Source organism: Ipomoea triloba, chromosome 14, assembly GCF_003576645.1.
Source record: "Ipomoea triloba cultivar NCNSP0323 chromosome 14, ASM357664v1".
Classification (NCBI taxonomy): Eukaryota; Viridiplantae; Streptophyta; class Magnoliopsida; order Solanales; family Convolvulaceae; genus Ipomoea; species Ipomoea triloba.
The window spans coordinates 3,887,560-3,906,030 of NC_044929.1; the positions used below are offsets into that span (position 1 = coordinate 3,887,560).

Below are 18,471 nucleotides of genomic sequence, written 5' to 3' on the forward strand. Positions count from 1 at the left end.
CATCTAGATGTGACCTCAGACAATATATTGTTGGACGGAGACTAGTGAAAGGTCAAGTCTAACACAAGTGATTAGGAAAATTGTTTGGGGATGTCTGCACGTTCAGCATCCTGCCTCTAGAAAATGTATGTGGCGGTATAAAATAAAGCTACGTCTTCACTACTAGCTACAATTTTTGACGTATACGTAGTAATAAATACTTTATCCTAACAAGTGGTATTAAAACCAGGAAACGGGCGGGCAGAACGGTAGGAAGGCCTGATTCATCAAAGTTGGCAACTTTTGTTGCATATATATGACATTTTTCGGTGTTGAGCAAATATTTGAAATAACAGGAATCATTTGATTCAAGTAGGGGTGTCAAAATGGATCGAAGTCTACGGGCTAGCTTTAACCGTACCCTTCGCATTTCTTATTAAGACCTACAAAATTTTACTTGCAAAAATACGGGCCTCAAGGGCTTAGCCCGTGCGGGTTGGTGGGTTATGTGGGTTAGCCAACCGGGCCACGGGCCAATCCACGGGCTTCTGTGTGTGTAGCCCAACAACTCGCAGTTTTGGGTTAGGGCCAACCCAACCCAACCCAAAAAAAAAAAAAAAACATTTAGCCCAAACCGATAAACTCGACAGCTCTGCAGGACTAGTCCAAAACCTAGCAAGTTGGCCTTATTGACATCCCTTGGTTCAAGCACTAGCAATTAGATATATAATAGGAATATCAAGCCAAATAGATCGAAATAGCAATTATATATGATCCTCTAGTTACTGTTTTACCTCCCTTTTTCAATAGTATACTATTGCATTTTTCACCAGCTTTTACCAGCTTGTTAGAAAGCTCTATTTGGATATTATTTTGTAGTTCTGAAAATGCTTTGGCTGGATTAGCTCCAAATCATATCATATAATACAACGGACTATAGGGAATGGTCCCCTGTTATGTCATTGTTACTCTTTATCGCTACCAATGCAAAAACCAAGTGTGAACTGTACTGTACTGTTCTCTCATTTGTCAGTATGAAATCACATTATTGTCTCACACATTGACCACCCATGTTCATTGGCTGCTGTCAATATAAGATTTGCTACATTTGAATCGTAGAATAATGATGTTTCAAAAGAAAGTATATATGATTTCTTGTGCTTGATATAAGTGTAAATACATGCTTCAATAAAATTGTGATTTGTAGTGGGGATAATAGTACTTGACCAAAACTAGTTTAATGATATTCTCTTAAAATCTTTTGTTAGAAATTAGATAAACTTTTATTTAAGGTTTACACTTATTTATTTAGATTTACTTGTGGTGAGGTAATATGGTACGCATACTAATGACCTGGTCAAGAGGCTAACCAGACCTAAATTAAATCCCGCCTTCAAGGTAGGGAACCAGTCACCAAGATCGGGACAAGACAATAAAATGGTCAATGACTCAATTCTACCACCACTCGGCCTACTATTATGGATATGACCTCCGGAATCAACACGTGTTGTGACTGACCTAAGTTGTCAGTGTTGCACTGCTGCATTAGAATTCATACCCATCAGCAAAGAGCCCAACATGTGTCCCTATTTTGACACCATAAATAGATACCTCTCTAGATTAGCAAAGGAATCTGATTTCTTAAACTTAGTGCACTTCCCATACCAACCCTTATAGAGCCTCCTAAGCTCCTTTATTATTCTACTTGGATTGTATTACGGATCCATATATTATCAATAAAATATCTATTGCCTTATTAAATACCCTTATCTAAAAGGGATTTTCATTGAAAAAAATCATCAGAAAAATTAAAAGTGTTCAAAATATTTTAATTTGAAATGTTAAATGACAAAAATAATAGTATGAGACTAAATTTAAAATTGACACCAAAAACAAGTTGAAATTAACTCTTAATTAAATAAGACATAGCGGAGGAGACAAAATTGAAATTAACGGGGTGAAGTTATGAATTATATATTGTATGGGTTTGCAGATATTGTGAGACAAAGTGTGCAGAGAGGAAGGGGTATAGATGGAAAGGGGTCCCCCATACCCTTGTATAAAGGGAACATATCAAACATGTCCAACTCAAATCCGAATCTAATATTCCTTTTACCAGACAAGAATTGACTACATTATAACATCTTATCAGAATCAAATCATTCTAAATCCCACATTTTCATTTCTCTCACCCACTATATATTTTTTTCTATATATTACTCCCTTTCTCATTTTATTTTATATAATGCAATTTCAAGATTGTGTTATCACACAAAATGACTAAGAAATTAAGAATACCAACATTTGAAAATCAATAATAATAATAAGTTTAAAAAATTACAAGCCAACAAAAACCGCACATAGGATATAGGAGGGGGTAATTGGCTTTGCTGTTGTATAACACATGGAGAAGAAAGAAAAGAAAAGAAAGAACTAATGTTATACCTAGTATTCTTGTTTCATTCCTCTGTCTTAGGAGATTCAAGTAGTTCAGGTGAGGAAGGTGATGATGAAGTGGAGGGTGGGGAGGACGATGACGATGATGATGATGAAAGATCGGTTGACGGATTTGGAGACAGCAATGGTGATGGTGAAGGTAAGGGAGGCGATGAATCCTCGGACATTTCTTGTAACTTTCGCTTGTTTATCCCACTGTCTTCTCTTGGATTCTTGTCGTCCTCGCCAAACATGTGACTCTTCAATCGTTTTAAATCCGACAGTTTCACTGGCTTCAACAAAAAATCTTCCGCCCCCTCTTCCAGACATCTGCTATTATCACATAAAGGCAACAGAAGATTTTACATCGAAAACGGTTCGTCTAAGTGCAATGTGTTTATAGTAAACCATCAGAACAAAAGCAACTCTGGAAAGAAAACTATTTAGGCAGAAAAGTACTCTGTTTTTTATCTGTTTAGTAAAGTACATATTTACAGTTCAAGTAGGTGAATTGAGGGATCCCAAAATCATGTGCATTTCCTTCAAAGTTTACCACAATAGAACTAAATTTTTATACAAAACGGCTATTCTTTATGGATAAACAACATTGGAAATCTCTGAATATGATTTTCTATTGCATGATCTCCAACGCACTATTATAGTATGTTAAATGCATTAAACTAGTGAACAAGTGGCAATCAGTTTATTGATTTAAGTCATCTAAGACAGACTGATTAAGTTTTCAAAAAAAAAAAAATGACAGACTGATTAACAAACTGTTTCTCTAAAGTCAATCAAGCAAACAATTTATTGTTAACAAATGGCAATCCCAATCGGAGCTCTCTGCGTCTCTTTACCTCCTTTTTCCTAACAAAATTTCAATAAGAAAGAAGGAGAATGATAGGATCTGCAATTTTCGTGCATTTACTCTTCTTCGTTCTATTTTCCTTTAAGAAACAAACAAGAACATTCACACCCTGTGGAGGGTTTAAACAGTAATGTTAAACAGTCAAACCATCTCGAATGATTAAAAAGAGGTTTTCGTGTTCTTGAATGAAGTATAGTCCAATATTCAGTTGTAAATTCATGGCAATCTCAAAATGGAAACAACAACAAAGCAGGCATTGAAGAAATCAACACTAGTACATTAAAAAATACCTGTCAATTCTTGCCAAAACATTCTCAGATGACATTATGACAACAGGAATTTCCCTAAAAGATGATCCCTGTTCATAAAAACAAACTAGGTAAAAATAAAATAAATGAACACAAATACTTTTCCAGTTCAAGTCAGTTTTTTATCAGCATGTCTTACAAGCCAAAATAGAAACAACTAAAAATATAGTACAGAAAAGGGACCTTAATCTTTTTGAGCAATTCATAGCCCGTCATTCCAGGCATGCAATAATCTGTGATTATCATATCCACCTTCAAACCCTAAATTCACATCCACAAAACAATCATCAATCAAATTTTGCTGATTCCAAACCCATAAATATTCTACATTATGAAAGAGACAAAAAAAAAAAAAAATCATCAAATTTATGGAATTCACTTACATCAAACCCAACAGAACTCTCTTCCCTGTCCAATCCTAAGAATTGCAGAGCTCTACTCCCACTATCCACTGCTGTCACTGCAACAAACAAATATTCGTTTTTCTTACAATCTCAGTGAACATGGAAACTAACAAAGCAGTTGCGAATTTTCAGGGCGAAATTCCACCTTTGCAGGATGTAATTTTGAGCAATTTCTCGATTACTTTCCTGTCGACGAGGCTATCGTCGACGGCGAGGACATGAACGTCGTGAGATTCTGAGGGAAGCGACAATCCGGCGGGTCCCTCAGCCCTCCGCCACCGTGAAAACACCCCGTTCCTCGCCATCTCTCCCACACAGCTGAATTCGCAAGCTTGCTTTTGCTTTTTCAGGAAAAAAGCAAAAGATTATGGTGGTGTAGGTGATTTGAAGCTCATATGATATATGGCAAGAACAAAATCGAAACTGAATCTCTGTGATTTCCTATATGATTTGCTGTGCGATTTCCTATACGATGCACGTTGCCATCTTTCCTCGCGCACAGCACATATACAAGGCTAGGCCGTCTCTTTCTCTTCTGATTTTTGAATGTGTACATTCAAGGGCATTTTTGGAAAGCTACTCCCCCCATAGCACTATTATACTTGTTTAATGTTCTTAATGGAGCAATACCAATTTTGGTTCCACGACTGTTAACAAAATAATATTTTTGGTCTACGTGTTTAATTTCAATCAATTTTGATCTAACAACTATTGTTTTAGTACTAACTTTTATCCATAATTATTATTTTAGTGTCAAAGTTCATCACGTCGGTCACCCATCCGTTTAAAACGTGTAAAAATTTAAAATTGTTAAGGGTATTTTTGTTCTTTTCAACTTAATATCTCAATTTGAGCCTGAATAAATGGATTTAAGTCCTAAGATCGATTAAAATTCACAATTTTCCTCCTCATTTTACCTTATTTGAGGAGAAGAACTGTGAATGTGACTGATTTTATAGCTTAAATATAATCTCTTTATTCATTAGGGATTACAACGGGGCGGTGCGGGGCGGGGAATATACTCCCCGACGGGGAACGGAAAATAGTCCTCATCCACGTTCTCGTGAATAATTAGGCGAGATGAGAATTTCCCGTTCCTGACAAATTCGTAGTCAAAATCTTAAATTAATGTAATTTTAATTTTAAAAACTATGATTTTAATTCTAAAGAATTATATACACTAATTTATCAAGTCACTTATAAAAATTGTAAATGCAACTTTTTTTTCTTCAAAATGTTAAATAAATTGTTGACTTTTATGTTATCAGTAAAAATATTACTATATTAATACAAAAATAGTAAATATATTCATTCAAAATATTATACTACGTATAAATTGTTGGTTATCATGAAATTGATAAAAGAAAAATATCAATATACTTTGTAAATATATGGTGCATCAACCATAAGATTAATTTTCCTTATAAATGTTAAGTATACAAATGATACTAGACAACTTAGCCAAAATCAAACCTTTGTAAATATATGGTCAGGAAGACAGCCTACTCCTTACGGTCAGATATAGAAATAATTCCCGAGCTAATATATAGGCAATATGATTTGCTGATCGTTTGGCAAAAGAGATAAAAACATCAGGAAGGGATGATAATAAATATTTTACATCTAATAAAATAAGATCAAATTGTGAGTGTAGTTCTGATTTTTCATCCAGCCGAGGGTTTCTGCCTCCTTGACTGAGTAAATGTCAGGCCAGGGGAGACTAGCTGCTGCGATGAAAGCCCCTTGATCATCTCTTACAAGTCATTGAAACACATTCGTCACTCGGTAGTGTCTACAACAACATCCACATTAATCTCGAGCCAGCCAGCATTTTGTTTTTACCAATCGATGAAGTCAGAATGGTGTGAAAGTTGGAAATCATCTTTGTCATGCACTTCTGACCATTGAGTGAGATGATGTTGGGCGTCGGCCATGTTAGCCAAGTTCTGCTCGATTCGAGACATGACGTCGTGACTTATCATAGAGAGATTTGGTTAAATGACTTACCATTGCAAGTTTTTTGGCCCAGTAGATGAGCTAAATACTTCCTCCATCCAGCAGACTTCAACAATGTGAGTAGGCCCATTATCAATTTTCTTCCTCTTGAGCCCAGTAGTGTCCATAGGCCCAATAACTCGTACCGTTTAGTCTGAATTTTGGTTGCATGATGTGGTTATGTATTCTTAATTAAACTTGTTGCTAATAACTATGGAGTATTAAACATTTTGTTATAAGAGAAACACAAATAAACTTATTATTGTCACAAAAATGAAAAACGTCATAACATAAAGCGCAGCACGCATAACATATAAATACCATAATTAATTAATCAATTAATTCAATATCCATACATAACAAATTAAAACATATACTTCAAAGTTCAAATGCAAAACTCATCAATCCTATATATATTACACTTGATCTATTTTTTCTTCGGTGTAACCTAAGGTTTCTACCGTCGAACACGCTAAATTACAAACCCGTCTAAAGATGGACACCTGAAAAGATCTGATATATCATACAATGTCCAGTTGTCCTTTATCCACCGAAAACCAGAACACGCCCCATCCTTTACTTTCTCCACGCCTTTGGAACTTAAGACCATAATGTTACCCACCTTTTGGCTCTCCTTAATCCGTCGAAACCCCACCTTAATCGTCGACATCATCGTATCGTTACGTTGTTGGTTTAATATGATATGGGGTTAATTAACGTATGATGTGTTGAGAAATAGAGACAACGTCAACTTATCCTGACACTCTATAGAAAAAGGATAACAACTAAACCAGAAAAAAATGTATATGCCGTGTTACAATAACACTACTTTAAAAGCGTTGTTTACCTAATAACGGTGTAGTTAAGGATCCCGACACACAGACTAGCTGAGCTAAGCTTACACCAGGATGATGGGTTGATGGATAGGTTAAATGGGGTTTATATAGACCGCATGGAGGCGTTGCCCGTGGTCACTGGGAAAGTGCGATGAATTGGATTGTGTTCAATGGGATCTTGACAAAGTATAGGCTGTCATGGTTGACTCTTCAGAGCAACTATGTTTCATCGTGTATTCTAGAATAGAAATATAGAATATTCTTTAACATTTTTTTTTTCAGAAAATAAAATGAAATTCTTGTATATAGGCTGTCATGGTTGACTCTTTGACCTCCCATATTAAATATCTATTATTGTGCGGATGTTTCAAATTCTTATTAAGTCCGTTTTGGTATGGGATGCACAATACATTCTGTATTTTGATCCACGATATAAATTGTCCTTGTATCATAGTTCCTTTTCATATTAACTGTGTTCTATTCCATTGATTTGGTACCTATGGGATGTGAGAAGAATACTTGATAATTCAATTTTCTTAAAAACTTTATGTAGATAACATTTAAATCTTATAAAATAACACCCAATTCAAGAAGAATGCTAGCTAAAAAGGCTATTTTAATAATAATAATGATAAAAGTGATTATCACTATTAGAATTTCGTGGATCTTCAAAGTAACCGATCATTCCCACTACTAGAATAGAATTCATGGTATGAGTGACATACCACAATAATGAAAATTTGTGGTGAAAGTAAGAAAGAGTCTTGTGGCCGGGTACTAATAGAGCTCGTGTTCTAACTCTAAGAAGTTTTAAGTAAGGCCGTAAGGGTGACGTCAAGTTAGCAAGTTAATTCTGACTGTGTAATGATTTGATTGCTCAATGTATTTATTTTAGTCAATTATATTATCATCTAGTATAGGTGTCTAATCCACAAATTAGGAGAATTTTTTCAAATTAGGTAAAAATTTATTGTATCTGCCTGATTTTCATTTTCTTAATTACACTTTAATTAGTCTAAATTTTAGTTGCATGATGTAGTTATATATGTATTCTTAATTCAATTACAATCGTGTGAACAATACTATCAAATAATGTATATTCAATACATAAAAAATGTATTTTTAGTATATAAAAATGTACTTTATTTTTGTTATGGTCCACGTAGCACTATGGTCCATACAATAATTTGTCTTCTTATTGAAACTTAGCTTGTTGCTAATAACTACGGAGTATTATATTAAGGACATATGTGACTGACATATTCTATCTTTGTATAGTTGTTATAACTTCTTACTATCTTCTCTCCTATGGACACTATTTATAGCTGATTTAGTTTACGTCAATAAATCATTAAGTTCATAAACTCTATATATTAGACATTCAGTTGTAAGAGAAACACAAATAAACAAAAATACCAAAATTAATTAATTAATTCAATATCCATACATAACAAATTAAAACATGCAACTTAAATGCAAAACTCATCAATCCTATATATATTACATCTGATCTATTTTTTCGGTGTAATCTAAAATTTCTATTGTCCGCAGACACGCTAAATTACAGACACCTCTAAAGATGGGAGAGCTGAACAGATCTATTTGCTATTTTGCTTCTTGTATATATGTATCATACAATGACGACTCGTGAATTGTGAGCAGTGTTGCGGCACTTGTCCTTTATCCACTGAAAACCAGAACACGCCCCATCCTTCACTTTCTCCACGCCTTTGGAGCTTAAGACCATAATCTTATCCAACTTTTCGCTCTCCTTAATCCGTCGAAACCCCACCTTAATCGCCTCAAACTGTTGGCTCATCTTGCTCGACAACTTTGAGGTAAACCCACCGTTGTCTCCTCCGCTCGCCGGCTCGCTGCTAAGAGTTTCTGGATCCCACGTGTCTGCCGCCCGGCGGCCGGAGTTCTTGCGGGATACGCTGAACGACGACGATGACATCATTTTACGTTGTTGGTTTAATCTGATATGGGGTTAATTAACGTAGGACGATATATGGGTGGATGGATAGGTGAAATGGGGTTTATATAGACCGCATGGAGGCGTTGCCGGCGGCCCCTGGGAAAGTACGATGAATTCGATGGGATCTTGGAAAAGTATAACCGTATAGGCTGTCATGGTTGACTCTTCAGAGCCACTATGTTTCATTGTATGTTCTAGAATAGAAATATAGAATATTCTTTAACATTGTTTTTTCACAAAATACAATGAAATTCTTGTATATAGGCTGTCATGGTTGACTCTTTGACCTCCCACATTAAATATCTAATTTTCTGCGTATGTTTTTTTTTTTTGAACAACAATAACAACATTAATTCATTAATCAGAGGATCGAACAATTACAACAAAGCGCAAGAGAATTACAATATGACAAAGATACAACTTTCTTAGCCAAGCTATAGAAATTTGAATCGCAAAATGTTTTACAAAGTTGAAGTTAAGATCCTTATAAGGACTTAAAGCTTCTTTTGAGTCTTCAATAATCTGGCTAAAAATAGGCAAGCCTCGTTGAAAAGTCTTGCACACCACCAAGGTCTTCAATTCATCCATTGACAAAATTCCCGCCTGAAATTTATAAGGGGTTGCCTGCCGAACGGGCTGAAAAGCATATTATGGTTCGGAGGCAATTTGATATTGTCATCGTCGCTGCCCCGGAGGAATAACGCGCACACCAAGACTATTTTACTCATATAGCGCACCATTAGAACCCCGTCAAAAGAACAGGAGATAGAAACTCGTCAAAAAAACGAGATGGACAACTCGTCAAAACAAACGAGATAAAGTACACAATATTAATTAGAAAGACAAAAGCATAGAAAGATGAAAAGTAGGGTGGAAAAACCAAAATAGGTTGGTGGCTCAAAAATCACGGATTCCAAGTTACCAACACAAAACCCAACAAACTAAATATATTATTTTATTAAAAGAAAGAGAGACGGGAGAGGAAGCTGAAGCGGCGGCGGTGGGAGGCAAAGGCGTGGCTGCGTTACCGGCGGTGGGGCGGAGGTGAGAGGCGAGGGCTTGGCTGCGCGGTGGCGGAGGAGATGCTGCGGTGGTGGCGGCGGAGGTGCGGTGAGAGTGGGAGTTAAAGGTGTTACGGTGTGGAAGGCGGAGGAGTTGCGGCGATGGGTGGGGCGAGGCTGCGAAGATGGGTGGTGTTGGTGACCGGCGCAGAGGTGGGAGGCGGAGGAGAGAGGTGGAGGAGCCGCGGTGGTGCAAGTCGGAGGTGCGAGGGAGAAGAAGAGGACGGTGGCAGTTGTCAAAGAGGGCAGGCGCCGCCTCCGCTACGCAAGCGGAGGCGGCGACCGCCGGAAAGAAAGGAGAGAGCCGGCAACTGCCGGAGGAAAAGAAGGAAGCGGAAAAAAAGGCTAGAGAGAAAGAGGATGCTCTGCACGGAGTAGCAGAGTTAAAGGTAAAATATTTTCTGCCTATGTTGAGTATACAGTGAATAAACAGAATATCTAACGGAAGACTGAATTGATTGGGTGAGCTTTTGAAGGTTGAAAGATCACATTTAGTGCAATTGAAAGTTGAAATATAAAATTGAGAATGAGCTATAGTCGAGAGAACATTTTAGCAAAAAAGAAAAAGAAAAAAAAACTCATTTTCATAAAGTTATATACTAGATTTGGTGTTTAAATAGGCGGTTGGCCTGTTTTTATAATTCAAAAATCTTATTATGTGTAAAAATAAATGTTGTGCTTTATTGAAAATTTTAGGGCATGACCCTGTAGATTAGGAGACGATCTTTAACTATGATATCAAATTATCAATTTCTTGTGTGTCAAATTATCTTCCTTTAATAATTTGATATTCACTATCTTGCTAAAGTTATGCATATGATAGTCACGTATTATGATATACTTGTGTAACCTTTGATTTTTTTATTTATTTTTTTGACTCATTGTCTTGTGATTATAAACTTACAATCTTGTAGTTAAACATTTGGAGGTAACCAATGAATTTTTAAAAAAAAAATCAAAAATTTTTATTGTCACGTCATGATATGAAAGATTTTTGGAGAATATATATTAGTCAAACTTTGTTTTCATTGTCAATATGTATCAAACAAGAAATGAGCACTAAAAATAACAAAATACCATCAAATTTAACTACCGATTAAGTATTTACAAATTTTAATGATTTACCTATATAAATTTGTTGGTAAGTTAAATAGTTACAGATTTCAATGATTTATTAATAAATTGTTTTATAAGTAAATTTAATTTTTCTTGATTTTTAAAGAAGAATTGGGACATAATTTATGAGGTCAAGAAAGCTTGCTAGGCAGGTAAACTAGTGGTCTAATGGGCAGTTCATTATTTGCCTTTCTTTTACAAATTTCTTATTTATATATATATATATATATATATATATATATATATATATATATATATATATATATCAAAGAATAAGAAAATAAATAGAAAATGAGTCACACTTGTGTGAGACCGTCTCATGTGTCACAATTTGTGAGATGGGTCAAGTCAATATAATTTGGGTTATAGTTTATGAGTTAATATTATGGATATTAGATTTGTGCTATAAAGTATTATGTTTAATGTTTATTGATAGGGAATATATATCGGTCTACGAGCCCTCCATACCAAGTACTTGGTCGGTTACGAATCGTCTTGGCAGCCGGAAAAACCTCAACCTTAACCGACTAGAAATTTGTTGATGGCCGACCCAACCTGAAGGTTCATTAGGTCGGCGGACTGGTAGGCTGTAATCTTAGCTTTCATGTGCTCAGTGCCGACCTGACCTCCCAGCAGAGAGCCCAAGCATGTACGCCTAACGCTTGAACAACTAATCCTGGGGGGTGTACGCCTAACGCCCGGGGGGCGTTCCCTTGACATCCTTACACACAGCCGATCACATATGAATTCGTCTATGATTTATTGCTCGTACACATCCGATTGTTTTGTTACAATGTAGTATTTGTTCATAACTACTTTCTCAATCTACTACTGAAGCACAAAGAGTCAATATTGCCTCCATTAAGCCTTCAGCCCGCAACCTCCCATATGAGAGTGTAACTTGGTGCCACTAGACCACAAGGTCTTGGTTGAGGTATTATGTTTAATGCTTAAAGTATTGATTATATATTTGTGATTTGAAGTATTACATTTATGTGATAAAGTATTATGTTTAACGCTTAAAGTATTGATTACATATTTGTGCTATGAAGTATTGCATTTAGGATATAAAGTATTATGTTTAATGCTTAAATTAAAGTATTAAATACATCTACATGCGGACAGTGTATTAGATTTGTGCTCTATGAAGTATTAGATTTGTGTGCTATAAAGTATTATGTTTAATACTTAAAGTATTGATTATATCTACCTGTAGACGGAGTATTAGATTTGTACTATAAAATATTATGTTTAATGCTTAAAGTATTGATTATATCTAGTGCAGACGGAGTATTAGATTTGTACTATAAAGTGCTATGTTTAATGGTTAAAGTATTGATTATATCTATGTTCAGATTTGGTATTATGTTTGTGCTATAAAACATTAGATTTGTGATATAAAGTATTATGTTTAATGCTTAAAGTATTTGATTATGTATACCTGTAGACTGTGTATTATATTTGTGCAATGAAGTATTATCTTTGCTTACAGTTTTGATTATATATGTGTGATTTGAAGATTTACATTTATGTGATAAAGTATTATTTTTAAGGTCGGAATTCTGGCAGATGCCTTGACTGCATGGGCAGCTGCTGAGTAGGAAATGGACGGACCCAACGAGAATATCCTTGATGCAGGTGACGACATAGAACTCAAAAGGTGACGCCGGAGGTTTCACTTGAGATGAAGTCAGGTGAGATTCAAAAGAGGAACTTCTTGTTCCAAGTGGGGTTTTCTCCGCTGAATCGGTCGATACTTGTTCCGAGCTTGGCAAAGGAGTTGACCCAGGCAAGAGCGTATGTTTGCATTCGGCAAAGGTAGGAGCTTGAGATCGTGCGCCACATATTGACCCATATTATAAAATATCCAACCCGTTTTACGAATTGAGATTCGTGAGACGGTCTTACACAAGTTTTTGCCATAAAAAATTATTTAAATTTAATTTAAATCATTGTATTAGAAGGTATGTCAAAAATATGTAAATGGAACATAAAATGTTCATGATATGTTTTCATCATGATATGATATCATTAATTTGTTTTATATCAATGAAATTTAAAAATAAATAAATAAATAATATACTTATTTTTTTAAATACTTATGATTGTTTACAAAGTAGTATCTGTTCTACACTTATATGACCACCCATTTAGAATGACAAACGGAATGCTATCACACTACTTGGTAGTTGGCTACTTTTTTATTTATTTATTTAAACGGCTTTTAGTTATATCTTTAACTTTTAACTATGTTTAAATACTGCTAAAGACCTTTCGGGGTGGGTTCGAGGCTCAATAATACTCAAAAAAAAAAAAAAACTATGTTTACATACTTAAAATTATTCTTTTTAAATTTTCAAATTATATTTTATGAAACTATATTTTAAACTACAAGTTGATATAAAATTAAAAAAAGAAAAAAAGAAAAAAAAGTCCAACTCTGCAACTCACATTAACTGTAAGTAACATGGCACTATGATCAATTAATCATTGTTTGACAAAGTCCATCCCTACCCTTTCTTTATAATATTTAACTTGATTGAGTTCTTTTAATGTTACACTTGGGGTATTATCAAAATGTCAAGAATAATACTCCGTATCATGTTATTATGTTAATGCTATTAAATGGATTATAGCTTTATTATATATTTTTAATTTGGGACAATTACAGATAACTTGGTTAAACTATTAACTTAGTAACTCCGAATTAAGCTCGTGAGTTACTCAATTGTGTTTTGAGAAGCTCAAATTCGCCTTGATTCATTACTTGAGCTACTATAGATCAAGCTCAATTTAACAATAATCAAATCAAATTTGTGTAGCTCACAAATAATTTTGTTCATTTACCATACCCCCAATTTTCAACAGTTATTGCGTGGACAGTAGTCCTCACATCTGTGTGGACCACGGTTAAAAAAATGATGTTATTTTGCGTAAATATTTTTTTCACGCAACTTACTGCAACATACATTTTTATAACTCATAATTTACATTATTCTACTTCATAGGATGTGTTTGAAAACCTGAAAATCCAGGTTTTCAGTGTTTGGCTAGAAGCTAAAAATGAAAGTCAATAAAAAATAGGGGTGTAGTCGATGAAAAATAGATGTGATTTTTCGAAAAATGACTTCCCTTTTTTGGGAAGTCATTTTTTGTTTGTAGCAGTGGAACAACCCATCACTCCCGTCGTCGCCACCACCCCCACCACCACTCACTACCCCACCACCCACCACCACCACCGCTATTGTATATTTTTAATTATACTATTTTAAGAGTGATAAAAAATAAAATAAAATGTGTTCAAACTTCAAACAAAAAAAAATACTTATCACACGTCAACTCGCCAACACCCCCACCTCAAACCTCATGGCTCCTTATAAAGCTTCTTGCTTTACTTCAACTCAGTCAATCTAACTCAAATCCAAAATGAAAGCTTATATATTTCTTGGATTTTATACTTTACTCCTTTCGTTTTCAAGCATTCTAAATCCAAGCAGTGCCCATTTCTTCCCAAACATTTCATCCATTCCTCGTACATTGGTCGGAAATGGCAGCGCCGGCTGGGACGTTTTCCAGAAATTTCTGGGCTCCCACACCGGCAAGAACATAGCCGGATTAGCAAAACTCAAGAATTATTTCCAGCATTTCGGCTACATTAACGCCTCTTTCGCCTCCAACTTCACCGACGACTTTGACGATATTCTCAAGTCCGCCGTCAAAACTTATCAGCTCAACTTCAACCTTAAACCCACCGGCGAGCTCGACGCGCCGACCATCGGGCATTTGGTCATACCCAGATGCGGAAATGCGGATATCATAAATGGTTCGTCAGTAAGATTTTCTCTAATAATATATATTATATATTAAGCCTTAATTAAGTAAGATTTTCTCTAATAATATATATTATATATTAAGCCTTAATTAAGTAGTGACTATGCTTATTAAGTAATTTGATAGGACTAAATAATTAAACTGTTTTTGTTTTCGCATGAAGTTAGTTTTCTGTAGACTGTATGGTTAAATTATTTATATCTAACACAGTGAGGACAGGCAACTTTAAGGCGGGGTCGTCGAATGGAACTGCCCCGGGCGTGGCGCATTACTCCTTCTTTCAGGGCCAGCCGCGGTGGCCGGCGGGAAAGACGGAGCTGACCTTCGCGTTCCTGCCGGAGAATCAGCTCTCCGACGTGGTGAAGGGGGTTTTTGCTCGGGCGTTTGACCGGTGGTCGGAAGTGACGCCGTTGACTTTCACGGAAACGGCGTCGTTCAGTGCAGCGGATATTCGGGTCGGGTTTTTCAGAGGGGATCACGGCGACGGGGACCCGTTCGACGGCGCGTTGGGGACGCTGGCCCACGCGTTTTCCCCGCCGGACGGGCGGCTCCACATGGACGGCGACGAGAATTGGGTGCTCGACGGCGACTTCTTGAGCTCGGCCGGGTCGGTCTTATCCGCCACGGATCTGGAGTCGGTTGCGGTTCATGAAATCGGGCATATATTGGGTTTGGGTCACTCGTCGGTGGAAGGGGCAATCATGTACCCGACATTGCCGGCGATGACCCGGAAAGTGGAGCTGACCGACGATGATATTCAAGGGGTCCAAGAGCTTTACGGGTCGAACCCGAACCCAAATGGTGCATTGCCGACGTTGACTCCCAGTAACCAGAGGGACACAAGTGGCTCCGCCATTGTTTCTGATGCTTATTGGGTTCATAAGTTTTTATTGGTTATTGTATTATTACCTATATCTCTTTTTTAAACTTTTCCTATTTATTCTAAAAATAAATAAATAAATTTTGATGTGGTATCTTACATTTCAATATTTGTTTTTACCTCTGAATTGTATGAGTGACTCTTCTATGAGGTCTTTTATGAATTCTTATCTATGAAACGAGTCAGTCAAGATGGAAATATAATATTTATACGGAAAAATATAATACTAATCAAGAATAAAGAGTTTATTACTTAAAAGGAAAATTGTAAGTAATATTATTGAAAAAAAAATGTACTCGATAATCCTTTTAAGAGCAATAATGCTACAAATCCTTCATGTATTTTCCTTAAAAAAAATTTCTCCTGAGGTAGCATCATCTCAGTGCGTGGCTGTCACTTTATGCGCCCAGCTGGCGCGTGCAGTACGCGCGCGCCTGAGGCGACCCTAACTGATCTGCTTTTTTAATTTTATAAATCATATTTGTTTTATTTTTTCCTCTCCTCCCACTTTCTCTTTCCTATTCACACTTACAAAAAATCCCCTAAAAAACTGTGAAATAACCTATTGATAAGGATGCTCTTATAAGTAGTAGGGAGCAACGTACTTCCAAATTGGTCAGATAGTTATTTTGGTAATCACAAGATTTTAAGTTAGACTTTTCGTGGGTGCTATCTATTAAGGCTGACTTCATCTAGAGCACACTTTCTCATAGCGGTTGCACAGTTTTTCGTAAATCAAATACTTCTTGTAGCATGAAATGGTATAATAATTAAACATAAACAAATTACATCGCAAGAAGTATAGCATCACTTACACCAAAAGTTATAGCTAATAACAAAGGCACAACTTTATTTCTTTATACCACCACAAATTTTTGAGATGCTGGGTGCTGGACTTGGCCCTTTTAATCTCTTTACCGGCTTACGCCCAACAATTCGCCAACCATTAAATGTTAGACTTAACCTTTACCGGCCTCCGCCCAACCGAAAAAAATTGTTTGAAATCCTTAATTTTAAAGAGAAGAAACCAACCTAAGATTTTCTTTACAACATTCAATGATTTTTACATAAAGAGTTGAAGGGTAGGTGTATAAGTGTATTCATGAACCTACCAAGGTACAAGCCATTAAAAAGTATAAGGTACAAGTAATTAAAGCCCAAAAATATATATTCAAAGCATTTAAGAGGTCATCAATCAACACGGAACTACTTCAACCAACTCCTCACTCTTGTCCTCTACTCATGTCTTCTTCTTGCATGTTGTGCTCATATCTTCTTCAATTCCTCTATATATGCATATGTCTTCTTCCAAATAAAAAATAAAAAAAGACGGCGGGGGTGGGAGAAAAAGAGAAGGGGAGCGAAGATACAAGTTTCAAACTACATTCATGGGCAATTTCTTTACCTTTATTTGTAGTTAAACTTTAATAGAGATTTGAATTCAAAGTGATATCTATTTACATAGGTTGTTTTTAATTCAAGAGAATCTATTCGATCTTTCTAATTTTTTTAAGGCTTGTGTTTGTGTAATTTAACTCTTAATTGCATATAGAACCCTAATAAAGTTGTATGTGATTTTTGTGGGTTAAATTGATCATGAGAATGGCTTTTAACTTAGGTACCACAAACACACTTGAGAGCACACTATGAGATCAGAATAGATCTTTACTATAAGATTTTATATTGCTAGAACTTAAATAGTTAAATTTTGTAGGTATAATAAGACTAGGATTTGCATAATTTATTTTATATATCTGACCATGAGACTAGTAGTGACATTAGAAATCAATTCTTCACACTTAGGATTTTAAATTTTATTTACCAAAATAGGATAGTCTTAAGCTACCATGGGAATGGACATTCTGATATTAGATTATCAGATCATCAGGCTCGCAGCGTCGCAGTAAGAAATCTGTACGTTGCAGCAGTCCTTTCACACCTTTTATCAATGAGTTGAATGGTATACGAGAGCTATGGATACCAATAGCGTTTGTAGTTCAACGGTTAGGATAATTGCCTTCCAGACCCGGGTTCAACTCCCGGCACCTCTTTTGTTCCAGGTTTTCTCAATACTCTCTATTGAATCATTTTATTCTGCAAGCAATGCAATTTTGGTCTACAGGTTTATAACAGAATCTCATTAGTGGGTAACAGCATTGTTAGATTCATGTTTAAAAATGGAGCTGCAGAATCCCATGTAAGTTCCACGTTTCTCAGTTTATGCACAGCTCTGAGTAGGGAGAGAAGAATGAACACTAATTTAACGGATTACAACAGATCTGCAGAAATTTATAAAACCGTATCCGTTTGAATGATCACGATTTGCAATGAATATCACGTGATCATCATCATCCTCCTTTCCAGTTTACACCCAATAAATACAGTCTCAGAATCCATAAAATTAAAATTACAATTAGCAGTTTTCATTTGTAAAGTATATCCGTTTGAATGAGCACAATTTGCGATGAATGTCATGTGATCATCGTACTTGCCTCCTCGTTTTTTTTTTTTTTTTTTTTTTACTTGCCTCCTCGTTAATGAAGCAACTTTGTAGAAGATACGTTGTTGTCTGTTACTTTGAATAACACAATCATTATTGCATGGACCATTATTTTTGTATTGTAGGTAAATTATTTTAAGGTACATTATTTTTGTATTGAAGGTACATTATTTAATATATACTATCAAATAATGTACTTACAGTACAAAAATAATGTACCTTCAATATAAAAATAATATACTTTTTATTTTTGGTCCACACAGCTGTATGGATCATGGT

General features: G+C 35.7%; 2 protein-coding genes and 1 long non-coding RNA gene across 5 annotated transcripts; 2 read left to right on the plus strand and 1 right to left on the minus strand.

Annotated features, from left to right (window-relative positions):
* Positions 1 to 2,238: 2,238 nt before the first annotated feature.
* Positions 2,239 to 4,506, minus strand: LOC116004858 (two-component response regulator ARR4). 2 transcript variants are annotated; one of them, XM_031245042.1, is made up of 5 exons: positions 4,141 to 4,506; positions 3,975 to 4,051; positions 3,775 to 3,852; positions 3,574 to 3,641; positions 2,239 to 2,748 (listed from the first exon to the last, which is right to left on the minus strand). In XM_031245042.1, exons 1-5 carry the CDS (start codon positions 4,298 to 4,300, stop codon positions 2,439 to 2,441), a joined length of 693 nt encoding a protein of 230 aa, XP_031100902.1. In that variant the 5' UTR covers positions 4,301 to 4,506; the 3' UTR covers positions 2,239 to 2,438. The 2 variants fall into 2 exon arrangements, with proteins under 2 accessions (XP_031100902.1, XP_031100903.1); XM_031245043.1 differs by having other exon boundaries at positions 2,247 to 2,745; positions 4,141 to 4,300.
* Positions 4,507 to 9,548: 5,042 nt separating this feature from the next.
* Positions 9,549 to 13,014, plus strand: LOC116003666. Its single transcript, XR_004094694.1, has 3 exons — positions 9,549 to 10,254; positions 11,418 to 11,915; positions 12,535 to 13,014. It is a non-coding gene; the product is annotated as an uncharacterized LOC116003666 (long non-coding RNA).
* Positions 13,015 to 14,401: 1,387 nt separating this feature from the next.
* Positions 14,402 to 15,799, plus strand: LOC116003664 (metalloendoproteinase 2-MMP-like). 2 transcript variants are annotated; one of them, XM_031243567.1, is made up of 2 exons: positions 14,402 to 14,804; positions 15,023 to 15,799. In XM_031243567.1, exons 1-2 carry the CDS (start codon positions 14,408 to 14,410, stop codon positions 15,736 to 15,738), a joined length of 1,113 nt encoding a protein of 370 aa, XP_031099427.1. In that variant the 5' UTR covers positions 14,402 to 14,407; the 3' UTR covers positions 15,739 to 15,799. The 2 variants fall into 2 exon arrangements, with proteins under 2 accessions (XP_031099427.1, XP_031099428.1); XM_031243568.1 differs by having other exon boundaries at positions 15,032 to 15,799.
* Positions 15,800 to 18,471: the final 2,672 nt, after the last annotated feature.

Coding starts and splice junctions, on each gene's coding strand:
- LOC116004858 (XM_031245042.1), bottom strand. CDS start 4,300: ATGGCGAGGAACGGGGTGTTTTCACGGTGGCGGAGGGCTGAGGGACCC. Junction 4,052..4,140: donor CAAAATTACATCCTGCAAAG/GTGGAATTTCGC, acceptor TGTTTGTTGCAG/TGACAGCAGTGGATAGTGGG. Junction 2,749..3,573: donor GTTTTGGCAAGAATTGACAG/GTATTTTTTAAT, acceptor ATGTGATAATAG/CAGATGTCTGGAAGAGGGGG.
- LOC116003664 (XM_031243567.1), top strand. CDS start 14,408: ATGAAAGCTTATATATTTCTTGGATTTTATACTTTACTCCTTTCGTTT. Junction 14,805..15,022: donor AAATGCGGATATCATAAATG/GTTCGTCAGTAA, acceptor TATCTAACACAG/TGAGGACAGGCAACTTTAAG.